The 26,266-nt window shown below is 35.7% G+C and overlaps 1 protein-coding gene across 1 annotated transcript in view; it reads left to right on the top strand.

Annotated features, from left to right (window-relative positions):
- MYO3B (myosin IIIB) overlaps nucleotides 1-26,266 on the top strand; it is a 192,068-nt gene that overhangs the window by 23,088 nt on the left and 142,714 nt on the right. The window contains exons 4-9 of the mRNA XM_039729329.1: nucleotides 952-1,135; nucleotides 2,601-2,735; nucleotides 5,751-5,855; nucleotides 6,118-6,217; nucleotides 9,765-9,841; nucleotides 21,325-21,470. Of these exons, the coding sequence (XP_039585263.1) occupies nucleotides 952-1,135; nucleotides 2,601-2,735; nucleotides 5,751-5,855; nucleotides 6,118-6,217; nucleotides 9,765-9,841; nucleotides 21,325-21,470 (747 nt within the window). The remainder of the gene's footprint in view (nucleotides 1-951; nucleotides 1,136-2,600; nucleotides 2,736-5,750; nucleotides 5,856-6,117; nucleotides 6,218-9,764; nucleotides 9,842-21,324; nucleotides 21,471-26,266) is intronic.

Genomic DNA, 26,266 nt, shown 5'->3' with positions numbered 1-26,266 from the left:
CTGTAACCTATACTTCTTTAATTATATGATATACATAATGCATGTAGTCTGTTTATCATGGGGTTACTGTTAAGTGATGATAATATCCAGTCATTGATTCTATTGTTGATCTTCAAGACAAATATTTTATTTAAAAGTAGAAAAATGTTGCTTGCACATTTGTCTGACTGCCATTTAAGTTAGTCTGTCATGCCTGGTCTGATTTAATTTTTTCTGACAGTAAAGGTTTACAATATAGAAGAAGTTAGGTGTTATGAGAGAATAAAATTTACTTTGATGAGGAATATCTCTTTTCATGGATAAAAGAAAGAAACTACATCAGTGGCTGAAGCCTATTAATAAATATTTGTCTTATCCTATTGTTCGTCTTGGTTGATCAGCTTTTTCAAGATTTAAGTTACTATCTCTTAGAAGAAAGAATCATGCTCTTTGTCCCTACCAGCCTCTGAGCAGCTTGAGTAGACTCCATCAGGGTGGCCTTGTACTTTCATTGTGTCTTTTCCCAAGTATGCAAAACAGGGTAGAGTGCTAGGGGTTTGTTGATGGCATATAGTCCTGCCTCAAACTGCATAAACATGACAGCTCTAGAGCCTTATTTACATAGGTATTACTTGATTTCAAGAGGAGTTTGTTTTGGTTTAAACAGTCTTATGGTACAAATTTCACATATCTGATTCCGAGTAATGCTTAAATATGCCATCTGTAGATACTGCCATGTTATCACAATGCACAAAAATGCTCACTAAAATTTTTCTTCAGTCATCCATCATGACTCCATCTGTAAAAATTTTGCATTAGATTTTATTTTGCCAACATTGTCTTCTGGTACAAAGAAATGTTAATGTATTTCTTCTTAAATTAGGACAAGATTTGATTTCTTTATCATAAGATACCTTTAGTACCAAGTTACATAGGGCTTCCCACTGTATGTACGTCTGCTTTATTTTCCAGGAAACCATTGTATGGATTGTTTCAATATAATTCCAGTATGATTGGACTAGAATCATTAGCTGATCCCTCAGATACCTGGGAAATTATAGAAACTATTGGGAAAGGCACTTATGGTAAAGTCTATAAGGTTGCTAATAAGAAAGATGGAAGCTTGGCAGCAGTAAAGATTCTGGATCCTGTCAGTGTAAGTAAAAAATGTGAAACTGTAACTTCAATGTTAATTTAAAAGAATTCTTAAACTTGAAATGTGAATCAAATGTGTAATATATTGTGAGCATCCAGAAGGTAACAATTTTACAGAATGCATTTATAGAAGTTTAGTACCAGCAGCTGAACGACAACTTAGAATTTCATCATGCTATCTGAGGACAGCATTTGCCTAGTTTCTGTTTTAGATCTGTGTAAATCTTCTGCTATAAATTTAGTTATCTTTGCTTGGAGCATGCAAATCATGAGAAGGCACAGAGGCATTCCTCATAGGGCCCACTGTAGCAGGGAAAATACAAGATGCTGTTAACCTTAATGAACTTGTTTTATTCTGTGTACTCCCTAAAATAATTACTTTTCCCATCATAGAAACACTGTGAACTTCAGGATATTTCAGAGTTACCTTTTATAAGCAGATAATAATGTGAGGCAATAATTAAGATAAAAGGAGAAGTGGACATCCCAGATCCTCAGAGGTAGCTCTGTGCCAGCTCTGGTTTTAGTGGGTATTAAATGCCTGTCTTCCCATGAGAGCCAAGGCCCTAGTTTTCAATGGAAAATTTAACTGAGAGCTGTTCAGGTTGGATCAAGCTGGAGTTTGATCATGACAGCTGAGCTAAAATATTGACTAAAAATGTTATGTTTCTGTCATCAGCCAGTACTGAAATTCATCGTTGTTTTCTCTTGTATGGATCTGAGTAAGGCACAGGCTTAAATTTTCTAATAGCCAAGTCGGTGCAGAAATGAGGAAAGTTTGAGCACTTAAGCACTGCTCTGAGTTGTGGCCTGTGAGCTGGTATTAACATTATTTTGTAATTGTCACAGTATTCTTTCATTAACAAGTACCTGGTAACCTTTTCTTATTTCATGGGTGGTTGTTTTGTCTTTCTTTCATTGTTTCTGGTGTATGTCTTTGGTCACAAGACATTGTTTCTGGTGTATGTAATTGGTTTTATTGATGGCCCCTTTGAGGCTTAGTGAAATGGTTCTCTGTTTAGTCCTATCTGATGACCACAGAAAAAGGAATAAATCAAAGGTTCATGTATTTACATTTAGCTCACATGTTAAAAACATGCATGATTTAAAACAGGTTAAAAGTCATACACGTGTAAATTTCAAGTAAGAAATTTACTTAGACAACTGAGCAGAGTTAAGTGTTATTTCTAGTTTTCTTGTTAAGTATATTATGTACAGAAAGAATTCTTGAAGAACAACTGCTTGACTTACATAGGCTTCACTTTTTATATATAAGAAGAGCACAAGTGGCACAATTCTATGTGCATTAAATGTCCAGTATAGTGTACTTTTAGTTGCATTAAAGTAAAACTATTTAAAAGTACAAACTGAGAAAAAATTAGTTCTTTTTATCTATGAAAGTTTGTTCTTGCTTTATTTGGAGTTACTGTCTTTATATGTTCTGTATGTTTGTGTTTTTTATTTAGGATGTAGATGAAGAAATTGAAGCTGAATATAATATTTTGCAGTTTCTTCCCAATCATCCTAATGTTGTTAGATTTTATGGAATGTTTTACAAAGCAGATCAATATGTGGGAGGACAGCTCTGGCTAGTACTTGAGGTAAAATAATTTTGACAATATTACATCTTACCTTAGCCTATGTGGTTGGACTTTTGTTTGTTATTGCTAAAAGAGTCACAGGCTTTCATGATTTTCTGATAGATGATGTGTTGTAGCCTACTGTTGAAAATCACATCCAAACTTCAAAATTTGTTCAATAGGAAATGGTCTTGCATTTAATTTCTGTTTGAATTTCTACTTTCTGCCTCCAAAATAAGCAGCTCTTTTTTTCCTTTCTTCTTTTTTTTTTTTCTTGTTAGAGGAAACATTAGAGAAGACATTTATTTAAACTTTTTGGAGAACTCAAGCATTTGAGAGAAATGCAAAAGATGATGTAGTAGGGACGTGGAGGGTAGTTAACAAATAAGCAAAAATACTGCAAAAGTGAACAGAGAAAGTGTAATGGGAAGGTCTGTTTTACTGCTCTGATGAGCAGTAACAAACCATTCAAGCATTTCTTTCCTTCTTTCATAACTAGACTGGTAAAAGCTAGGATTCACTTTTTAATTATTGATTGTATTAAAAATTCCACTCCCCGTTCTTGAATGATGACTAGAATCAGAATAGGGAGTCTTTATCTCTACTACAAATTGTGGAATCCCAACAGAACATCTAACTTTGTTGTACTGGAGAAGTATGTAGCTTGAATGACAACTTTTGAATGTCTTTCCTCTAAAATTTCAGTAACTGTTGAAAAGTGACCTTAGTATTTTTGATTTGGTGTTGGTTTTTCTGTATGCATGCTGTCTTTGTGTTGAGTTTGGGCCTGGTTTCGTCCTTCCTCTGTGTTTTCTTTTTTAATAACAGAGTCTTGTCTGTAAAGATCCATCAAGTGCCAAATGACAGAATTTCGTGGAACAAAATCATCATATACTCTGAAATAAAACTGAATGTAAAATTTAAACAAGTTGTATGTATGTATACTTTATCAATTAAGTATGTGTATTTCAGGTGGCTTTTGGTGCACATAATCCAAAGTTTGGAAGAAATTTGACATGATCAAAAATGTGTTTTCCTTATATGGAAAAATTTATTGGACAACCCAAACTATTCATTGCCTTGCAATTTCCAGCATATTTTTGCATGCATAGCAACGACTTGTGATATTATAAATTAATGACTCATTTTCAGTAAAAGGGAATATACAAAGTATTCAGACTTTGATCCCTGAGTCTTTGATGAAATACATACATTTGATGTGTGACTTCCAAAATTTGTAATAAAAAGGAGGATTTTTTTTTTCCTTTAGGCACAGTTCTGCTATGTTTACTCACTGCAAGCAGGACCTTATTTTGTTAAATGTTTGTGATGAGGAAGGATGGCAAAAGTGGATGCCTTAAGTATTTTTATGATGATGCAAGTCTTGGACAACTGTAAAGCAAACTTCTCAATTTTCATATAAATGTGCATCTCTCCACCTATTAAAGTATTACCATTAGGTGTAAAGTGGTAATGAAGCTTTCAGATTAATTTTTTTTGAGGTCTTTGCTGAGTTTCAAGAATAGTGTCACAGACGGCTGTAGTAGTGTTTGTGGGATATATTTTTGAGTCAGGCGTTCATTTACGATATCCTACCAAACAGCTGTCAGTCTGTATTATTTTTCAGTTACAACCAGCTTGGTGTTTTGTTTTTTTTTAAGTTAGGGCATACTTTTATATATTTTATTTGTGGGCTAGAGGTAAATTTAGTACAGTCTGTCTAAACAGAACATTTAATGCAATAAAAGCAATACAAAGAAAACTTCAGCTTAATGACTTGTCAGCAAATGGTTAACCCTGGGAAGAAAAACATGCAATTTCATGTAAATATATTTGATACTGACCTGAATGCTCCCACAAATTTATGAAATATAAGAAAAGCATTCCTTGCTAATGAATTAAAAAATAAAACCAAATTCCTACAGAACATATCAGTGTTTTAAGTGATGAAATTTTGCTTCAAGGTCCTTTTCCATTAACTCAAACTTCTAGTCTAGTGACTTTTTTTTTGATGCAAGGGAAAGTTTAGTAATAAGGTAAGGAAAGTATTAGCATATAACAGAAATTGAAGTGATTCACAGTTTCATAAAAGCCATTTGAAAGATGCAAATCTTGAGAGTTTGTATAACTTCATACTATTGTCCTGATTTATGCTGTGGTATTTTAAACTGATAATGTTCAATGAACTTGTGTTGAAATGCATGTGATTCTCTGGCAGAAATGTTGGTAAGGGTACTGGCCACAAAACCAGCATAGAGGAGAAAATTCAGCGAAAGAAAGTTAGTCAATTCTCCCATATTTTTTCTTTTTTTGGTCAAACAGTTGTGAATATCAAGGTAATTAAAGGAAAGAGAGAGGAGAAAGGATGGATATCAATACCTGCCTAGAATGGTGTGGACAGTAAACTTAAGGTGTGGATGGGAACATATTTTCAAAGATTCTAATTTTACTTTTTCTCATCCTCTGTTGATATTTAGCAGCCCATTAGGAGAAAATGCTTGCAAGAAGCGGCTTCTCTAGATTAGAATGTTTCTCTGTTGTTGACAGTACATGGCATCAAATCTGAGTATAGAGATATGGCTTCTGTCTATTTTATATTGCCTGCCATCAGGAGCATTAATGAAGTGAAAGTTTATAATTACTAATTTGTTGCTTCCCAGTTATCAAGAGCATCAATCTTTTCTGTCTGGCCTTTGCACAGAAGGATTTTTTCAAAAAGACAATGCATGTATTGTGAAAATACTCAAATAATGTAAATTGGATTATCAATCCTCTTTTGAAATACAGTCCTGTTAATATTATTTTTATCTTTTTTGTTGCATTTTATAAATTACACTTCATAATTTTCAGTTTTCTCTTCCCTCCCCTTCCTCAGGCTGCTGTGTTTTATATTAACATCGCCAATAAAATGAGTTCTGTTGTTCCCAGACTTGTGTTGTAGCACAGTTTTGCATGCTAGGTGTTTATAGCCTAAGCATGTGTATTGAGTAACTGAGGACTTGCTTTTTTTCCCTCCTCACAACTCCCCCTTTCCAGCTGTGCAATGGAGGTTCTGTCACAGAGCTTGTCAAAGGGCTGCTGAAGTGTGGCCGAAGATTGGACGAAGCTATCATCTCATACATCTTATATGGTGCTCTCTTGGTAAGGATGTTCATTGGGCTTGTAATGGCAGCAGAGGGTGCAATTCACTTATTGCATACATACATTTTCCATTTATAGAGTGTGGTAATGGGAACAATATTACATGGGCTGTTACAACAGCAGGGGTTGTATAAAGGCATGGAATCCAGTGGACAGCAGTTTCTGTGGAGTGTGTGCAGAATTTCTTCATTACATTCCCTAATAGCAGGGTAATTGTTTTAAATAAGGGAATAAACTTATTTTTGTTACTGCTGGTATATAGGGCCTTCAGCATTTACACAATAACCGGATCATTCATCGTGATGTGAAAGGGAACAACATTCTCCTGACAACAGAAGGTGGAGTCAAGCTCGTTGACTTTGGTAATGACCACTTCCCCTTTGTTTTCTTGATACATGCAGTTTAGCCAAAGATGTCTGTTTACTTTCCCCTGGGAAGGCAGAATGTTACAGCCAGACATTTTCAGAAGCATACTCAGAATTATTTTAAGAAGGAAAAATGCAAAAGGAACCTGATTACACTAAGAATAAAAATTCTAACTAAAAATCAGTAATAGAGTTTTAATTTTTAAAAGCTTAAACATAATTTAATAATTTTTAAAATTCTGAAGCTAGCATTTTATTTACAAAGCTCTTTTGCATTTTAGAAGAAATGTCAGTTTCAGGGCAGTTGTCCTCCTAATTTAAATTTAAATATTCTGTCTTTTGCATATGAAAAGGAAACATTATTTCTGAAATGGCTTTTGATAGCCTTAAGCATATTTTTTCTCCCCTGAGCAGAAGGTAAAATAGTCCCTTGGGTCCAAAACCCAACATCCATTTAATTAGTGATTATTGCTCTTAGATTTGAGCATTGCCAGTCTGGATATGTCATAAGAAACGAGAGAGAAAGGGAGGGAGGGTGGTAGAAAGGCACTTGGCAATAGGTTTAAAGACAGTTCCAATTTTATTCCTTTGAACATGCACTTAGAAAGAAAAAGAAAAAAAAGCTTTTGTCCCTCAGATATGTATGCATGGGAGTGGATAATTTTATTAAAAGTAACAGAAGCAGATCATTAGTAATATGATTTATTAATGAAACCATATAATGCATAAGGTAATCACGACTGAAAATAGTGTATGAATGATATGTTTGTTTAGCAGTGCATGAAGGTAAGGAAAAATGTTCACAAAATGAGAGTAGGGTTGAATGGTATGTCAAAAAATCTGCAAATAATATTTTTTTAAAATCCTAAAATACTACATTTATGCAGTGGAAAGAAAATTGTGTCCTGGTGACGTCATGGTATTATAAATTTAACACACATATGTATTGAAGATGCTAAAATAAGTCGTCACATAAGAGATTCCTTAGTATCTTCTAGGGACAAAATTTCATTATTTTGAATTGTAAAGGCAGCAATTAAAATAGTGCTAGGAGAAATATATGACCTGAAGCAAAACTTGGAGTGAGTCCCTGACCTAATAGAAGAGAGGAAGATCCCTTCTCATTTGGGGGAATTTTGGCAGTCTAATCTTTGTTTTTACTCCATTATGGGAAAAGTTGGCTTTTCTTCCCAAAGCAAAATGTTTTTATCAGATGTATTAAAGGCCTTTAAGACAGACCAGTGTGCTCCAACCCCAAGTGGCACATTCAAGGAAACTGAGACTCCCAATCTTTCTGGTGTCCCATAGGACTCTCTGATTCTAATTTAGGTTTCAGGGGTTTTCTCTTTGTATGTTAGGACAGTAGCACTAGAAAATCACAACAAATATGACTGGCTCAGAAAAAAATGAGACTGAAATCTCAAGTGTTCCCTACTGCTTAAGAGTTAGGAAATGCCAAGAAATGCCAATATATCTATAGGCTTGCTGACTAAAGAAGTATCAGGCACCAAGCTTTTATTGGGTTGCTCTTTTTCCTGTGTTAGTCCACTGCTATAGCCACAGAGTGGTCTCTGGAAATGATCTAGGACTGAGTCACAGGTGATACTGTTTGTAGAACTGTTTTGTCTCATTTTTTGCAGAAAGTAGAAGATAAATAGTGAAATTGCAAGGAATTCCGGAAGAGAAGGGACTCGCAGTTGAGACAGTTGAATGATATCAAATTGGAGATTATTCTTGCTTCTGCTTGTGTTTCTCTGTGATGCTGGAGGGTCACTTACATCAAACTCAGTTCCTCATTTTCCCAGTAGTCAGTTTGAAACATCTTGTCCTGCTTTGCAGAAGAACTGTGTGCTCTTGAACTGCATCTGAGATCTATTCTAGCTGTACTTGAGGCTTGTGGAGTGCCTGACAACTGAAAGATCTCAGATTAAGTACCCAAACACAGTGGATGCTTTGGATATTTTTAGGTTAATCCTTGGAACTAATAATCCTCTGCCATTTTGTGGGAATGTTAAGTAGATTAGTTGCTTGGTGAGTGGGGAAGAAAATATGTCAAAAGAAAAAAAAAATTAAATTTAATGTAGGATTGGATATATTAAATAAGAAATGAGAATTCAAATCAATGGGGTTAAAAAAATTAAATTATGACCTATTCATATGAGTTATTATGACTGAATGTTATCCATTCAGTCGAGAAAATGAGGCAGAATCTTGATTTTAAAAAAGCTGCTTCATATTCAAGGCTGTAGAGATGGATATTAGGTCACAGAGAGGGTTGCACAGATATCTTTAATTAAGGCTTTTCTTTACTGGATGACTTTACAGTTTGTTTTTTCAACATAACACACATTTCTTCCCTCAACTGCTGTTGACAGCATAATATATTTGAATAAATGATGGTCACAGTAAATTGACCTAAAATGTCTGCAACTTATCATTCATTTATGCTCATGCTCACCCTCTCTCAGCTCTTTGGTATTCTGCACTGTTTTGGAATATCCCTAGATAGCAGCTGTGAATTAAGGTGACTGAAGAGAGATCACACTGAAATGAGTAGTGTGTGCTAGCTGTTAACTGTTTCCCAGCAGTACTCACAAAATCACTGAAGACTTGCAATTACACTGAAAAATTAAAAACAAATGTAAAATTGAATGTTGAAATCAGAAATCAAACTATTTAACTTATGAGTCTATTTTTTCATTTATTGGCAACAGTCAATGTGTATTATATGTGTTTCTGCTCATTTTTGTCTCTGGGTAATGCCAAAAGAGCAAACCATTATGGCTTTTGTTTTTAAAAAATGTTAAAGCAAAATGTATTTCTAAGTTAATATTGGCTTTGTGTCACCTCATTGGACTGCTACTGAACTGAACTCATTCAAAAATATGTTGACCAGAGCACAGAAGATTTGCTGTCAAAGTTCATTCTGATTTGTTAACATTGTTTGATTGCACTCTAGTTCATTCTTTTGGTTTTTTCAGTTGTGCTTCAGTAGTCCAGCCCCAGTCAGCAAAGCTCTGAAGCTAATGTTTTAAGTATGTGTTTAATTCCCTAAGTACAAGCTGCAGTGTGAGCTTGAGCTTCTGAGCTTTTCTCATTAGGAAAAGATTTAAGCAGGTGCATAAGTGTTTTGTTGAACAGGAGCCTCTGCAGGTATGCTAGTGAACACTTTCCCAGTTCGTGATGTTCAGGCAGTGCATTCTGAAACAGAAGTTTTAAAGTCAAGATGTAATTTTAATAGTTCCCATTTATACTTATGAAAACAGCAGAAAGTAACCTGGGATATTTATGTGACAATGGAATTTTTGAGTTTGAGTAAAAGTGCTTCAAACTGAGAGTCATTCACAGAAAAAAAAAAATCTCTGATAAACTTTGTAGAAAACAGCAAGCTGAAATCAATCAAGCAAATAATTTGCACCTACTTTGGCCAGGCATTCTGCAGCTTTGCTCACAAGTTTGGGTTTTGTTTTCCAGCTATTTGAAATAAACTTACTGAAATGACAGTGAATTTGAAGCCAAGTTTCTTTGATCTGTTTTGCTGCAGGTGTTTCAGCCCAGCTCACCAGCACACGGCTGCGTAGAAACACCTCAGTGGGAACACCCTTTTGGATGGCACCTGAGGTAGGCAAATGTGCCTGTCTGCCTTGTCTCCATTCCTGGCAATACACACTTTGTTGCCACTTCCCCATGGTAGGGGTATTTTTCCCTCCCTTATGGCTGTGTTTCTGCTTTACATCTTGTCCTCTGTTCAGTAGAAGTAATATACTATTAGAGTATACAAAATGGATTTCTAATAATAATTATTTTCTTCTCTATAGTGTTTGCATAAAATTACAGCAAATCTACAAATAAACGAGGGTCCTAAGAATGTTATGACTTTCCAGTCAAATATTGTATGTTTTGGGGTGCTAGTCTGTGATGTAAATATGGACTGGGGGAGAAGGAGGAATTCCTTTTTCCAGTCTTGCATACTGCAAAACCCTGGCTGACCTATGTGTTCTTTAACCTTAATCATTAACTGGGGCCTTAAAACTTAGACACATGGGCTAGCATAGGTTAAAAAATTGATAAAAATAATATATAGGTAGCTTAGCCCATTTTGAAGTATCTCACTTAGATAATTTTACATACTACTATCCAGACATAACCCTTTGCCTTCTATTTCATGAAGCTCTAAAAAGTTTTAACACACTGTTGAGCAAAAATATGTACTTTACCAAAGTAAAGTTTGTTCGACAATGTGTTTTATCTTTACAAGGTATCAATCTTTATATTCTCTGCTTTAAGGACCACAAAGTACTTCTGAAAGATATGGATTATGAAATTTAAGAACAAGGATTGAAACAGGAGTTGTTTGTTTTTTTGTAAGTTTTCCAGCCTTTGTAACAGTATGAGGCTCTTTTCTGTTAAAGGCCATGTGAGTTTTGGGGAATTTGGGGTGGAATTTATCTATTACAAATGCACACAGGTCTACTTCTGTAGTTTGAAGAGTTAAAAGTATTGTGCAAACATTTGTTTTAAAACAGTTCATAGTCTTTATGCATCTATTTTTGTTGCTAAGGAAGGCTGATTATGGCTGAGCAGAGAAAATATGCTGCTGCAAGGGGTCTAAAATTGATCTTGCACAGTCTCACAAAGAATGGTTGATATTTCACCATCTCCATAACAACCAGTTTACGTCACAAAGGAGATACAAGATACCTTAGAAACCACTGTGAAAACATTATTTATGGAATCACCTTGATTGGAGACATTTCTAAAATGAGACCTCTATAAAATACTACTCAGATAATAATGGACATATTATGAAAGATTTTATAGAACATGGATTATAATAGGTTATTTTCGTGGTACTGTTCTGCTTGAATAATTGCCATCAAGGGCAGTAATTATACCAAATTTATTTTCCTTGCCATGTTGAAGATATTTATTCTCGTGGCAGAAAGCCAAAGAGATAAGCAGATATTTTGATCTGAAAAATTTTGACCTGAAAGTACAGCACACATGTAGTCAAGGTATGATATGTACATGGCATATCAAACAGGAACAGGTGTGGCTTTGAATTCTTGCTCTTTTGAAAAGATCTGTTGAAAGAACTGACCCAGTACCATAGGCATAGTAACCCATATTACATTTGCATGCCATGAGTCACACCAGGCTTCACAGCTGTAAGGGGCTTAGATACCCATTGTGCTGTTGTGGAAACAGCTTTTAAATGACAGGTTTCAAGTGATATGCAGGATGCAATGTACTTTATTTCTGGGGAGATCTTTCTTGTATTTTTAAAATATGCACCCAGATTTTTATGTGAAAGATCGAAGATTAGGACTGCAATAAAGGAAAAAGAAAATGAAAAGGTGTGCTTGGGTAACAGTTTATTAGGAAGAGTGTTTTCTAGATGAGATTGTGGTGAGATCAGTAAACACTAGAAAGGCCCTTAACTCCGTTTTTTGTACTCATTTACACAAAATCTTTTTGTCTAGGATAGAATTTATTTCAAACGAATTTATTTCAAATGCCAAAATATCATAAAATAACTGAACAGGAATGAAATGTTCCTAATCAGAGAAATAAAAAACATGAAGGCTTTTTTTTCAATTGGACTTCATCTGGATGTGAAGCATAGGTACCTCAGTCAATGCATAAGGTAATCATGGGATCTCATCTGGCAGTGAGAAGGATGGATTTAATCTGAAGGGGGAGTGAGAGGGGAGATGAAAAAGCTTGCCTTGGAGGAAGAGACTACAGTACTGTTTCAGAGTAGAATATAGCTGACAGGAAATATTTTCCAGTGTAAACTCCATAAAAAGAAAACCTGGAGAAGAATGATGCAGGATGTTTAAAGCTGACAGATGGGAATAACTGGATATAAGCAGGAGACAAACACACTGAAAACTGGAATCACTAGATCAGCCTGGGCCATGAATGCTCTATAAAATGAAGAAAACCACATTTTAAGATTAAGTTTGCAAAACATTTCAAAGAGATTATAAGGCATGGTACTTAAAATAGCAGAAGCTCATAGGAAAATAGCAGTGTCTGAGGGTGGTGTAAGGAAGGTCTTCAAGTCAGTGTTCTTACTGACAGCATTCAAAGTAGCAGCTTAACTGCTTATTATTTGAGTGACTCAAGCACCGTGGCTCCTTTTTTTCTGATGACTCTGAGGCTTGCTTAGCAGTATCAGGACAAAAAAGAGCTGTCCTTGAGCATTTGTTTTGAGCAGAGCTTGTGATTCACAAAAAATTTTGCTGAAAAAATGAAAATACAGGTGAAAATTAGGCTGTGAGGAAGCAACAGAGAATGTGACAAGGATAAGCCAGTTTGAGAGCAGCTTTAAAGAGGAGTCACTGAAAATTAATAATTGTTGTTTAACCTAATTAATATTTTTTCATACTTACAAATGTAGACTCTCAGAAACTGAAACACTGAATACAAGCATACCAATAAAAGATAAATAAGGCAGGATAGTATGTTTAAAGCTGCTTGTTATCAAACAGTTAAGTTACCTAAAATCTGCTTCTATTGTGCTAGATATTAGAAATAGATAAATAAATTGTGTTATGTGCTAGCAGGATAAATCAGATTTGAAGCTTTTGTACTGAACTGCCTTTATGTCTGTAGTTCTAAGCATGGTAGCATCCCTTGGTGTGGCATGTGATCACACTCAAGATGATGTGCTCCATGTACAGATATATGTACATGTGTGACCCAAATTTAGTTTTAAGAATGGAAATAGAAAATGATACTTGAAGTTAGAAAGAACTGGAGAGATGCTGAAGAAAATTTAAAACTGAAGGGAATATGCTGTTATATTTTACTGATAACTGCTAAAAATTATACTGGTGAATGTATATTTATATTTTAAAAGAAACATAATTAAAATATAGTTGATCCTTTGAAGGATTATCTGTTGAAATATGACACATGAGTAGGAAAAGCTGTGATACTGTGGAAAAGATATAAAAATTCTGTAATAATGAGTTAAGCAGAGGTAAAATCTTGGGTCTGTTTTCCTATTTTCAGAGCTATTTCAGATGTCTCAGTATTAGGTAAAGCTGTTTCAACTCTGTGTTTTGAATATTTGTTACCCTGCTGGCAGCAGGAAGTAATGATCAGTAAGATTGCCCCAGACACAGTTTCCCTTTCTCCTGCTGAATCAAGGCATTCTCCTGGGATAAAATTCAGTACATCTGAGGATCAGAATAAATTTCCAAAGTGTTAGAACAGTGGGTGAATAGCTTAAATTGTCTTTCTTTTCCCAGTGTTCCTTTGTATTCATTTAAAACTTTAAATCTGATCATGTGTGTGTGAAATAAGTCTAATCCTGAAACAATGAATAATATTTGCATTGTTTCAGTACAAAATTGTGTGTCTGCATAATCGAATAAAAAATTAACAAAACTAGATGGTAAAAAAGCACCCCATAAGTAACTTACATTAATGTTTAAATTTACATTAAGTTTAAAAATATGCAAAAAGAAAAAAAAAGTTTGCAAAAACCTTGCATAACTTTTCTGCTGAAGCCAATATTTATTACAATAAGGGCTGTATTCAAGTCTTAGAATTTGGGAAAAATTCATTTAATTGTAAATACATTTAATGTGTAGTTTAAATACCGAATTGGGAAAACAGCATAGAAAAGATAATCCCACCACTACTAATACTAACTGCCCAATACTAACCTGGGCCTATTGAATCATACAATCCTAGGTTTGGGTTGGAAGGGACCTTAAAGATCATCTATTTCCAAATCCCCTGCCCTAGGAAGGGACACATTCCACTTGACCACGTTGCTCAGAGCCCCATCCAACCGGACCTTACACACTTCCAGGGATGGGGCAGCCTGTTCCAGTGCCTCACCACCCTCACAGTAAAGAATTTTTTCCTAATATCGAATCTAAACCTACTCTCCCTCAGTTTGAATCCATTCCCTCTTATTCTGTCACTATATGCTCTTGTAAAAAGTCCCTCTCCATCTTTCCTTTCACGTTTTTAATTAACTCTAAACAGGTACAGTGATACATTCTTATGAAGTAATTTAGCAGAGTCTCATCTTGTCATATTTCAGCCTATTCTGTTTGTCAGCCCTTTGCTTACATCAAGAGATTCAAGGTCAATTTGCTAAAATTAGCTTTTCTCATATGCATATTTTCACTATACTTTTAATTGCCACCTAAATAAGGAATTTTGCGCATGCTGATTTATGATGAGCTGTAGGAATCCACCACTTAGTATAAATAGGATATAGATTTCAGGAATGGATATGCACTTACTTTTCTGCCTGAAAGCCATTTGAAAACAGTTGTACAGTGGAAAAGAATGCTTATTTTGTGATAAATAATATTACACCTTCTATAATAAAGAAAGTTTTGAAAATATTTTAATATCTTCTGTGAAAGTATAGTAGCAATTCTTGTATAGCTAGTGATAAGAGATAGATTATTAAATTAGCTCTTATTACAGTTTCTCAGTTTTATAGTCTTTTTGCCTTGTAAATTACAGTACATGAGATAATATTGAAAGCATAATTTACAAAAAAACCCCAAACAACTGTCCTCAGAGTAAAACTGTACTGATAGAAACAAATCTGCTGCTGCTTTTATAGAACTTGTGTGTATCTGGCATCACAATTAATCAACAGTGAAATATTTGAAAATCCCACACATTTAAGGGGTAAAAATAATAAATGCAATAAAAAATGTTAAAGTTGAAGGTAAGTAGCATGAAATAATTTGCCACATAGGTGATGCTGTATTAAGCCTAGGGTGAAAAGGAACTTCCCTCTTGACATACATTATGCAATTACATTCTGTTTTTCGGGAGGTTAAGGTGCTGGGACACTGCAGTGTACTGGCAATTATTTTTAGGAAATACTAGCTGTCCTCTCAAAATGCAGCACTGCATTTGAGTGCAGCGCTGTGCTTCATGTGGAACCAGGTACAGGCATGCCAGGGAGGAGCTACAGCAGTGTAAGTGTGGGAAGGCATGGGGGAAGAGTGGGAACAGTTGCTCTGAAGAGATAGGGCAAGACTGCAGGGATGAACTGAGGGACATAGAAGTGAAGTGATTTGCTTAAGAACTTACAGCAGATCAGTGGCAGAATGTGGGGTAGGATTAAGTCTCTAAATGGCTGCACATGGTTGAAATGCCTATGACTCTGAGATTCCACCTTATGACAGCTGACAGATGATTTTTAAAAAGATTTCCGAATACAGATTTTTATTTCTTTAAAGAAATGAAGGAAATTGCCTTTACTGTCCTGGCTTTTCCTCTGCTTTCTTCTTTTCTGTGACTCTCAAACTGAAACTTTAACAAACTGCTGTAGTAAGGAGTTATACTGAAGTTGGTTAAAGTCCATAATGAAAACAGTGGATTTAGGAGTCTGAAATGGAATACAGAGGTTTCAAACTTTAAAGGACATTACATACAAGAGAGGCAGAAAGCACAGCAGGACAGCACCAGCAAGCTCTCCCTCAAAAGCAGAATCTAGCAGAATGCATCTCCTCCTCCTTTGCCTCCAGGAGAGCCCCACCTGGGCTAGCATGGCAAGTGAAAATAGATGGCAGCTGGAGGAAACCTCAGGGAGCATTGCCAGTAGCATTGATGACATAGCTGTAGTCTTGTGAAGGGGTGTGGAGGAGTTGTTTCTATTTTGTTTCAACAACTATGAAGGGGTTGTAAAGCTTTCATGTAGGGTGTTTAAAGATTTAAAAGACAAATCAAAACAACAAGCCCAAAACATCAGAGAAAATCAGTTCAGTACCACGTGGGTCTGCACTGAGTTGCCTACATGAAATATGTTTAGTTGGAAGGGTGGAGGAGGAGGAGCTCTTAGTTTTTGCTTTCTTTGTGAAAGACCATTTGAAAATCTGTGTGAGGTGTGTAGTATATACACTCACTATTAAGGAGTATATTTCTAGATCAGAAGCAAAATGTGCCTGTTGTATTATTATGAGTAGTGATGGTCTCATGATATGAAAGCAAGATTTCTGTGCTTGAAAGCTTGTTTTTCTTTGCTATATCATTTGATCCAATAAAAGGTATTATGTTTCCCTACAAATGTAGCCTGTTGCCAGAGCAGTCTAATGGTGTCAGAAATATTTCCCTTGGGCGAGTTAAAAATAAAAATTTATTACTCACAGCTGGTAAAATTTGACTGCTTGACATATAATTAATTTACAATAAATCAATATTAATTGTGATAATTACTTATAGGACTTATTTTAAATGTTATTTACTACTTATTTTGGGAAAATTTATAACAAATTATTTTCTGATATACTATGGAAACATTTGTATAATGGTACAAAATAAGGAACTGAAATCCAAATAAGAAAATGCAGGAATATGGAACCAATTTCAATCACAAAATTGCTTTTTATTCAATGTATGAATGTGCTTGAAGAGGAGAAGGAAAAGATGGAAAGAGGAAGTGATGGAGAGATAGATAAGTAGCAGTTTGGTTGTCTAATTGAGTATCCCCAGTGCTGCTATGTGCTATCATGAAAGCCTTTTCTGGTGTTGCTACATAGGGATTTGAAGAATATGTAATATATTACTGATGTAAACAAATGAAGTTGGGTTGTGTAGTCTCAGATGGAGCCCAGAAGTTCAGTTGGTTGATTTCAGTTGGCTGGCACAGCTGGCAATCTTGTTTTCCTTGCAGCAAGGGTGACATTTTGCATGCGCAGTGCTTCTCAGCAGTGCTCACACGGCACATGAGCTGCTGGGCTGGCTGTGTCAGCTGAGCCCAGCCCGCCCCGGCCGGCTCCGGGCTCCTTCCTGCGCGGCTCAGGGCGCTCATTGTGCAGCAGTGCTCTCCAGTAGCACACCTGCACTGCTGTTACTAGCCTGTGCTTGCAGCTCTGCTTTGTATTTACTGAGGCAGAGGGAAAGTAAGTTCACTTCTAATAATTCTGGGTAAACTTAAAAGGGTTTGATGTATTTTGCTTCATCTAAACATGTGTACAGCTTTCTCTCTCTGCGCAAGTCAGTATGTCCACTGTCCAAATAATAGGTAGTTCTCTGTATTAACTGTTTTCCTTCTTCTAAATCCACCTTTGATCTGCTGCTGCACTTGCTGAAGTTCAGAGAAATGTTTATATTGATTTCAGAACAGGCAGAATTAGATCCTTGAATACAAAATTTTCTTTTTAAGATATAAGTCAACTTATGTGTCTCTGAATTTTTGTTTCTGTACAACTTGTAAATCACACAGAATGTCTAGGCACTGACTTCTCTAAATTCCCTCCACTTAGTATGACTGATTTGTTTGTGTATCATTTTTCCAGACCTGTGAATTCCCTATCCCCTCATTCTGTACCAGTGTAGCCCTCAGCACAATTAGTGTTGACAGCTACCATCACACTTTCTGTTCTCTCTCTAGTGTTTGAATGGTTTTCAACCTACAGCAGTATGACTGGGCATGAAATTGTGATGAAATTACATCTAAAACAAAAGATGACAGCCTGTCTCCTTAGCAACCCAGGCCACTGTGTCCATGCAGCTAGCCCAGGCTGAAGTGAAAGACTCAGTGTTTATTCCTGTGATGTTTACTAGCAAATCTCAAGATGAGCTACATCACCCCCTGAGGCTTTGCCATGAACATAATGCTTGCAGCAAAGCAAACTACGTCTTCTGTTTCACTTTTACAAGCAGGGGAGGATTTTGCTGGATATAAAATTGGTAGAAATGTGCTGTCTTTGCACAAAGAAAGAAAGGGAGAAGCATGTTCTGCAGTTTCACATTGTGTCTTCTGGGCTCTCTGTCTTCATACCCCACTGGGCAGAGCAGGCCTCAGCAGTGCTGAGTGCTACTCTCAGCTCCAAAACTCCAACGAAAAGTAGAGATGTTTCAAAAAAAAAAAAAGGTGTCTCTGAGTTCCTGACAGAGATAGGAATATAAAGAAAGATAAGTCAATAGGCCCTGTTGGTTTTGTCTCTTAGAGATTTTTGCTCTGCAGGGAGTAGAAATAGTTTTCAAGGCAATACAAGACTGCAGCATTCCCAAAGACTTGGCTGGCTTGTAAACTGTGACTCTCTTCACATTGCAAGAGAATGTTCTCTGCTAGCCAGCACATAAAGCAAACTGCAGATGCACATCTTTCATCAAGGAAAAAGCCGAAAAATTTGTTTGTTGTTTTAAAAATCAAAATTAGTCGCATCTGCATTTCTCCAAAGAGTACATCAGTTGGCAAGATTCTAATAATAAATTTCACAGAAATTGAGCAGTCGTTTCAAACCAAAGTGGTTGTTGCATGCATGTACATTCTGCATACTGGGTGAAGACAGTGGTTAATTTTGGATCTTTTCTGTGAGGCTAATCTCACTATTGTCAAGCTAATGGTCTATATGGTCCACTGGTTGAATGTCTTCTATAAAAAGCATATATGTTAAGGGGAATATTTTTTCTAAAATAATCACCATAGCCTCTATAATGGGATGGAAAAGAATCTAATGGTGTCCAGTTCCCTCTGGTTAGAATGGCAGTATTTTGCCATAGTGTCGTTGTACTGCCAGGTACTGGAGGTGTATCTGTTAGGTGTGGAGCAGAAGACATAAAGATGTGCTATTCATTCCTTTCTCTTTGATAGGAAATACACTGTGAAGATGAAAAAAGCTCTAAGTGTAGTTTGTTAAACTTTGTAAGACCAACATACACAGCAAAGTTTGTCATGCCCTGTAGTTAGAAGCAATTGTGATGTGCTTGCAGGGAAAAACCATAATATCTTTGAATGTGGGAGACCACATTCAGCTATGTGTGGGGCATTGCTGATGAAGTCCAGTGTGACCTTGAGCAGATCCTTCTTTTCCTTCTTTTGAAAATGAGATTGTGTTCCTCTGCATCATAGAATTAGAGAACAAATAGGCAAGTATTTGCAAAGGACTCAGTATGCATATGAGAATCCAGGCAACTTCCAAGGTATTCACCTCCAGGAAAATGGGCTTTAACAGATTTTATACTAAGCAGATAAATATTTTTCATGGGTTAAAAAAGGAAGGAAAGCACAGTGCATAAAGTTAGCCACATATGGATAGGTTTCCAAGTCATGGCCTTAGAAGCCAACTTGGATGAATTTTTTTTTGAGGAAGTCTTATTCAATATACAGCTTATTTGGGGAACTGTATAGAAAACTCCCAAAATAAACAAGAAATATAATCTTCCTCTTCAATCTCTGAGCAAAATTTCAATGATAGCCTCTTCAGAATATATTATTTAAGTATCTCTGATGGATCTCTACACTGACTTTCCAAATTTTTGCATTTGACTTTTCTCTCTCATAAATTCTTTTAAGAAAATGAAATTATCATAAAGGCCTCTGAAATGGATATGTTTTAAAACACTTTGCTTGAGCTGTGTAGAAGATGTCTACTGTCAATATTTTATGAGATAGAGAGATCTCCATGATGAGATCAAAGCTATAGTGAACATTTTGAAGAACTAAAAATTATTCCAGGGCTTTCATTTAAGACATTCTGTTGAAGAGAAGGGAGATGGAGAAATTATCTTTGTGTGACAATTTTGAAAAACACTGGATTAACTAACAAAGCTCTGCCTCTTCAAATTGAAGGAAAAAATCTCTGAAACCTCTTTTGTGGTGTGTATTTTAACTTTTCCCCTTTCTCTGGGATACTAACTGAAAAAATTGAGGAGAAAGAGTGATCTCAACACTTCTCAAAACATTGATAAAAAATTTGGAAGCGTCTTCATTTTTCTTGACTGATTTGCTCTAGGAAAAGAAAAAGAATTAACTGATGTGCAACTTTAATGCAAACCTCCCCCACCCCCAGATATTTCAGTATTATTTCAACTGTATTGAGCACCCCCATTTCTGATAAAATAAATGATGAGTGCACTACAGTGGGTCAAGAGTCCCAAATGAGAGACAGACAATTTCTATGGGCATGTTGGATGGAATCACTGCCAGAGTCAGGAATGCCTTTGTTAGGTGCAGTTTATGGAGAAAGTAACTCAGAGGTTAAGATGAATTCAGCAGCTTCTCAGGAAAGGTTTTTTAATAACAGGTGACTCTCTGCCAGCAGCTACTCGCATTGCTGACTTGTATGTTGCAGTCTGTGCAAAGTGTTGTTCCAAACTGAAGCCCTAACACAGGAATTGAGAAGTAATACAGAAGTTTAAAAAATATAAACTCTCTTCTAGAACATAGGTACAGCCACCCTAGGACATGTTATTTTTATCTTAAGTACAAATTATTAAAGATACTTGAAAAACTATGGGAAAAGATCTGGAAGTTTATACTAGCAATATGCCAGGATCCCATAAATTATTTTAAAATACTTATTTAATTTATGAGATTTTGGAAGACAAACATGAGACACAATTCCAAATCATAGTAAAACACAGTGAGGCTGTTATTTTTTGTCTCATCCCTTTGTAAAGATAAGGGCTAAATTTAAACTTTGCTTTGAATCTCACATTTAGATTCAGCTGACATGAATAGTCAGTGTATTAGAATGTGATCAGTGAGCTGGCTGGAAGCGTGCATTAATTCTGTGATGTAAAACAGTTCTGATATACAAGGAGAGATTCCTGCTCACTTCCATTTTTCTTAGACAAGGTATATGGCATGTTACCTAAGATTTTTTAAACTACTCGAATGCAGTAAATACCAAACAGAAAACAAACAAACAACAACAACAACAAAAAAGACAGAAATTACTGATGGAATATCCTTATCTAAAAACCAGCTATGCAAATCGGTCTATCCCCATGAATAGTCACAGAAGTAAATAAGAATAACATCAGTAGGGTTCTCTGCTATTATAATAGGTCTCTGTAAGTCATTCTTTAAAAAAAATTATTATTGATGTTCTTTGTGTAGATATTTGAAGCATCCCATGAAGCTTAATGTATTTAAAAAAATAAAGATATTGTTTTTAAAGAAAACAAACATAAGAGATGTTCTAATTTTCTGTTACCTTTTTGTGGTGTTTCTTCTGTCTGGTATATACAGGTAAAAGTGATATGGATTTGATAGCTACATAGCCTTTTAGACATGACTCAAAAAAGTACCAATGTTATATTGGATGATATGAGTTGTAAATTATATTAAAGCATTGGTTTCTCTGCTTCTCCTCTGATAGGTCATTGCTTGTGAGCAACAGTATGACTACTCCTATGATGCTCGATGTGACGTGTGGTCCTTGGGAATAACAGCTATTGAACTGGGGGATGGAGACCCTCCTTTATTTGACATGCATCCGGTGAAAACCCTTTTTAAAATTCCAAGGTATGGCACTAGGTGGCTCTCCTCACTCACTAGTTTGTTCAAAGGCAGTTACTCAAAGGAGAACTACTTGGCAAATGTTTGTGCTTAAAATCCTAAGAATCTCTTCTAGAGAAAGACAATAAAAATCTGGAATGTTAAAGATTTTTTTTTTTTAGTCTGGCTTCTACAACAATTTTTATTTAGAATGCCTTGAAATTATAAAGACTTATTTATTTTATTCTTACTTTAGAATATAAAATCACATAATATCCAGGTACCTTACTTCCAACAGAACTTTTCTTACCTACTACTGATGAAAACATTTATTTCAAATGGAGACGGCAGCATTTGTTACTTTAACATTATTTGTTAAATAATGTTTTCAAATATTATTCCCCTAGAGCATTAGGCTTGTTTTACTGTAAAAGAAAAACATACAATTTTATCAGTGCTATGAAGCAGTCTGGCAGTTTCAGCAAACTGTAATCATAATTTATTTTTTCATTTACCTGAGGATGTTAAAATGTGAAGATTTGTATTGTCATCCATGGACAATCTCATATGAATTAGATTAGATTAGATATGAAAAAGGGATATAAATTCCTTTCTATATATAGTCATGTAAATTAGCTGTGTTATTTCATACTGTCTATATTTGATTTCATTTGTTTTCATTTCATTGAGTCTTCCTGAATAAGTGAGATTGACAGCATGAAATAGAGTCTAGCAACAGAACAGTTGTAATAATAGAAAAAATATAGAAATTGTCCATCATTGATTAGGCTGGCATGTACTAGTCTTTTCCACATTTTGGCTAATGAAGAATCACCACTGACTTAACAGTTTAAAACCTTCAGCAATACAAGTATTTGACCTTTTGTTATCTACCCAGTTATCATAGGCCTTTAAAATTTTGTCTGATTGCAATTTGCATTTCTGATTAAGTCTATTTATATGCAGATGCAGTTGTGCTGGGTTCTGGTTCATACAGCTATCTTCTTCTCCCCAGCTCAGACATGAACTACCACCACTTTTTCCAAAATTATTTATACTGAAGCAGCAATTAATCTTGTTGCCTTTTCATGAATGTAAAACGTGTCTGGCCAGTTAAGGCAAGGGAGGCTTCAGATTACTAAAACAATATCTAAAAATTTTATCAGTGCTCAAAATAGTGTAAGAGGACAGAAGTGGTACCAAAAGTAAGAGCAAGCAATAGGAAGATACAAAAAAATAGGGCATGTAGAATCTTTGATTTCTGTCTACAGATTACCTGTTTCTCTATGTGCTGTTGCATCTCTGTATGACATAGATAATTCACCTTTGTTTTGCTATCTGATTAATCAAATAATCTCTGTATATTTACCAAGTAGAATAATATCAGTTTTTAAGTTGAGATATTTTGCTCTGCTGTGCATTACATAAGCTATAGCCCTACTGCTTCTAACTGTGCATTCTTGTTAGATGAAGTGAACTATAACGAGTGCTGGATGTCATAAACACCTGGGGTATAGGAGACAGAGCTTTTCTCCTGGTACTTGTTTGAAATCAATTCAGAGGGACAGTAAATATTACAAAAAAGTGCATTCCCCTCTTAGAGTAGCTTGACAGTTCAGAAGAATTCTCGGATCAGTTCCTGATAACTAGGCTGAAATTCCCACATTTTTAACAGCATTTTCAGCATGAGCATTGATGCTCTCAGACTCTAAGTGGTTCTTCTGGGCACTGGGTGTTGAGTGTCCAGCAGTGACATGGAAGCATTGGAGCTCACCTTCTGAGATTGTTCAATCCAAAATCCTCTGAGCACAGTTATGGTGTCACTGTGGTTCCCTACAGTCTAGCTCTGTTTATCTGGAAGTGCAAAAAGCTTCTGCAAATAACAAACAATAAATGTAATGGGTAATAATAAGCAGTAAACTTAATGGGCTATTGATTAATTGATTTTTGTATGTGATTTCTGTATGTGTTCTCCCAGGATAATTTTTTGTTGATTGGGCTGACTTGACTGTAGTTGGGACAAGAGGTGACATTGCCATTTACAGTAAAAAACACTTAGACATCACTCAGTCAGAGAGTTATCAAGAATTAATTACTTGTTTGCTTACATTCTTGACTCCAGTTGATCCATATCTTTCTATTTGTACTGCGTTCTGTGTACTAGACTGGTCTGTTTTCTGTGATGCTGGTTTCTTTACATTAATAGAAAGCTTTGCAGTGGTTTTCAAGTTTTGTTATCAAACACTGTTTAATACTCTATTCTCATGAATATTTTAAAATGTTAGTATTGGCAAAATTGCCAAAACTAGATACAGAAATGGCTGTGTGTGTGTTTCTGCAGACTTCTTCCATTCTCAAATGGTCAAGTTTCTATGTCAGTTTAGTCACTGGCTTTTTTTCTAGTGAGAGCCAATTGTGCTTTTAGCCTTTGCATTGAGTTTCAACACAGTGAGCAGCAGAGCTAGACCTTAGTCTTAAATGAGTATAATTTAAATCAATGAGTCTTTACTTTGGCTTTATGGGATTTGAATCAACCAGTAGATGAATGGTTTTGTACTGGCAGTCAGAGCAGTCAAATACCCTCAAGATCATTGGAGATATCTTTGTGTGTAGAACTCAAGTCAAGGACTTTTGTTAAACTTAACTGCTTCTAGGTTCATGTCTGTGTTATGTAACTTAACCAGGGATGGACTAATCTCCAGACTGAACAGCTCAGAGGCTGGCAGAGGAGCACATCTGTGGATACACCATAGAGTCCCAAGATGTGTTATATGGCATTGTGGGAAGAGGAGGCCATTTAAATTCAGATTTTCTATCATTGGGTCAAGCAATATAAAATGTGATTGGGGACTGAATTTATCTTAACAAAATATCTTATTTCTAGAGGACAGGTGAACCCTCAGAAATCACCAACTACTTCAACTTGGTGTAAGAGAAAAGGTGATCCCACTGTGCTGCACTTCTCTCAAAGCCTGACTAGTTTCACAACAGAAGATGCTGCATGCTAAGTGTTTTTGAAAACACAATGGTTTTTTTTTAAGTTGTCTAGGTATTAACTTCATACTTTTGATAATATGGCCTGAGCTGTGAACGAGATGTTTAAGCAACTTCCCGTGGTTAAACTTTTCTTGTCCTACAAAATTTGTCTGCAGCAAATATCTGATAGCAAAAGTGGAGTGGAAAAGAAAATGCTAGTTAATTATTACATCACATGTTCCATTAGATTCCGGACCTTATTTCTATGTATGTTATGTAGATTTAGAAGAGGAGGGGATACAAGTTCCTTGACTAATGCAAATATAAAAAGCCTCTTTCATTCATGAACATTTTGTTGTATGAAGGTGCATTATTTTAGAAATAGTTGTGATGGCACATGCATGGGACTTTTCTTAAAACTAATGAGAAGGAGACATTATCTTAGAGCAAATGTTAAGGTTCTGTTTTGCAATAATGCACATATTCTCTCTCATCAAAATGGATTCTTGGATCTAACTAATAAATCTCCTGAAAAGGGACCTCCAGTGCTAAGAGATAAGAGATAAATCATACTGCGAAGACACTGAAGCATGAAATTATTCTGTTAACTTGTCATCTGCCTAGAATATATTTTCAAATCTCCAACAGAAGGGTCTAAATTATGAAAGGAAGGTGGCCTAGAGAAGTTGGTAATTTGGGAGTTGATACTTTTAACCTCTTCCATCTGCTGTCACTACTTAGGTGTGTCGGTTTTGGCAAAAATATTACGAAGTGAAAGATTCTCAAATAGCATTACACCTAAGCTTTTTCAAGTAAAATAGGTCCATAAATTCTTCTAACTATGTTATCTCATGAAAAATATTGCATCATCTCAGTACTATCTCTTAGGGTATCGTGACAAATCACTGGCAATTATTTGAAATTTTGAAAAGTAATGGCTATAAAAAATAGTGTGGCAAAGAGGAGATAAAGATGGTATAGTAGTGTGGAAGGGGTGGATGGGGTGTATGTACGAGTGTAAAGTGAGGATTTCACATCATGTTGCAAAGATCCTGCTTTTCAGGATCTGTCTCTTTATATATAGTCTTTTTTACAGGGACATGGTAAAGAGCAATTTTTCTAGGTTACACTGACAGCTGACACTAACAGGAATTAAACCAAATTCTTCACTCATGTCTATCACTCAAGTGTTCTTGAGTGATAGACATGAGTGGAGAAGTGGAAGGCACCTGTTTTAAAATTGATTGGTGATAAGAAATGGCAGTTTGATTTTCTAACTCACAAAATCTGAGAATTAAATGAAATTTCATTTAAAATTATTATGCTTCATTAGTTCATGTTAAATAGCCAGGAGTGGAATGGAATTGAGCTTGTGAGTAGTCATTGAGTGGTGCTGTTCTTAAACTGTGTTGTACTGTGTTGAGACTTACAGCTTTTGGGAGTACTTATTAGTTTGATTTTACTGATGCTTGATGCTTCAGCAGCTGACCTGCATCCAGCAGGATCAAACCACCTCCTACCCCATTGCAACTTCAGCTTCGTGGTGGTTTGTACACAGGCAGTTCTTAAACTGTGTTGTACTGTGTTGAAACTTACAGCTTTTGGGAGTACTTATTAGATTTTACTGATGCTTGATGCTTTAGCAGCTGACCTGCATCCAGCAGGATCAAACCACCTCCTACCCCATTGCAACTTCAGCTTCATGGTAGTTTGTACACAGTTTGTACATCTTCATAATTTCTGTGCCACCATAACTCACCTTTTATGTTGGTAAATAAACTCTGAAGAAGTTCTTCATGTGTACTCAATTACTGTCATTTTTAAGGTATGATCTTGTTAAGAGAGAA

The sequence above is a fragment of the Passer montanus genome, unplaced genomic scaffold, assembly GCF_014805655.1.
Source record: "Passer montanus isolate IOZ18808 unplaced genomic scaffold, ASM1480565v1 scaffold1, whole genome shotgun sequence".
Classification (NCBI taxonomy): Eukaryota; Metazoa; Chordata; class Aves; order Passeriformes; family Passeridae; genus Passer; species Passer montanus.
The sequence above is the reverse complement of the archived record's forward strand: the minus strand, read 5'-3'. Positions and strand labels throughout refer to the sequence as shown.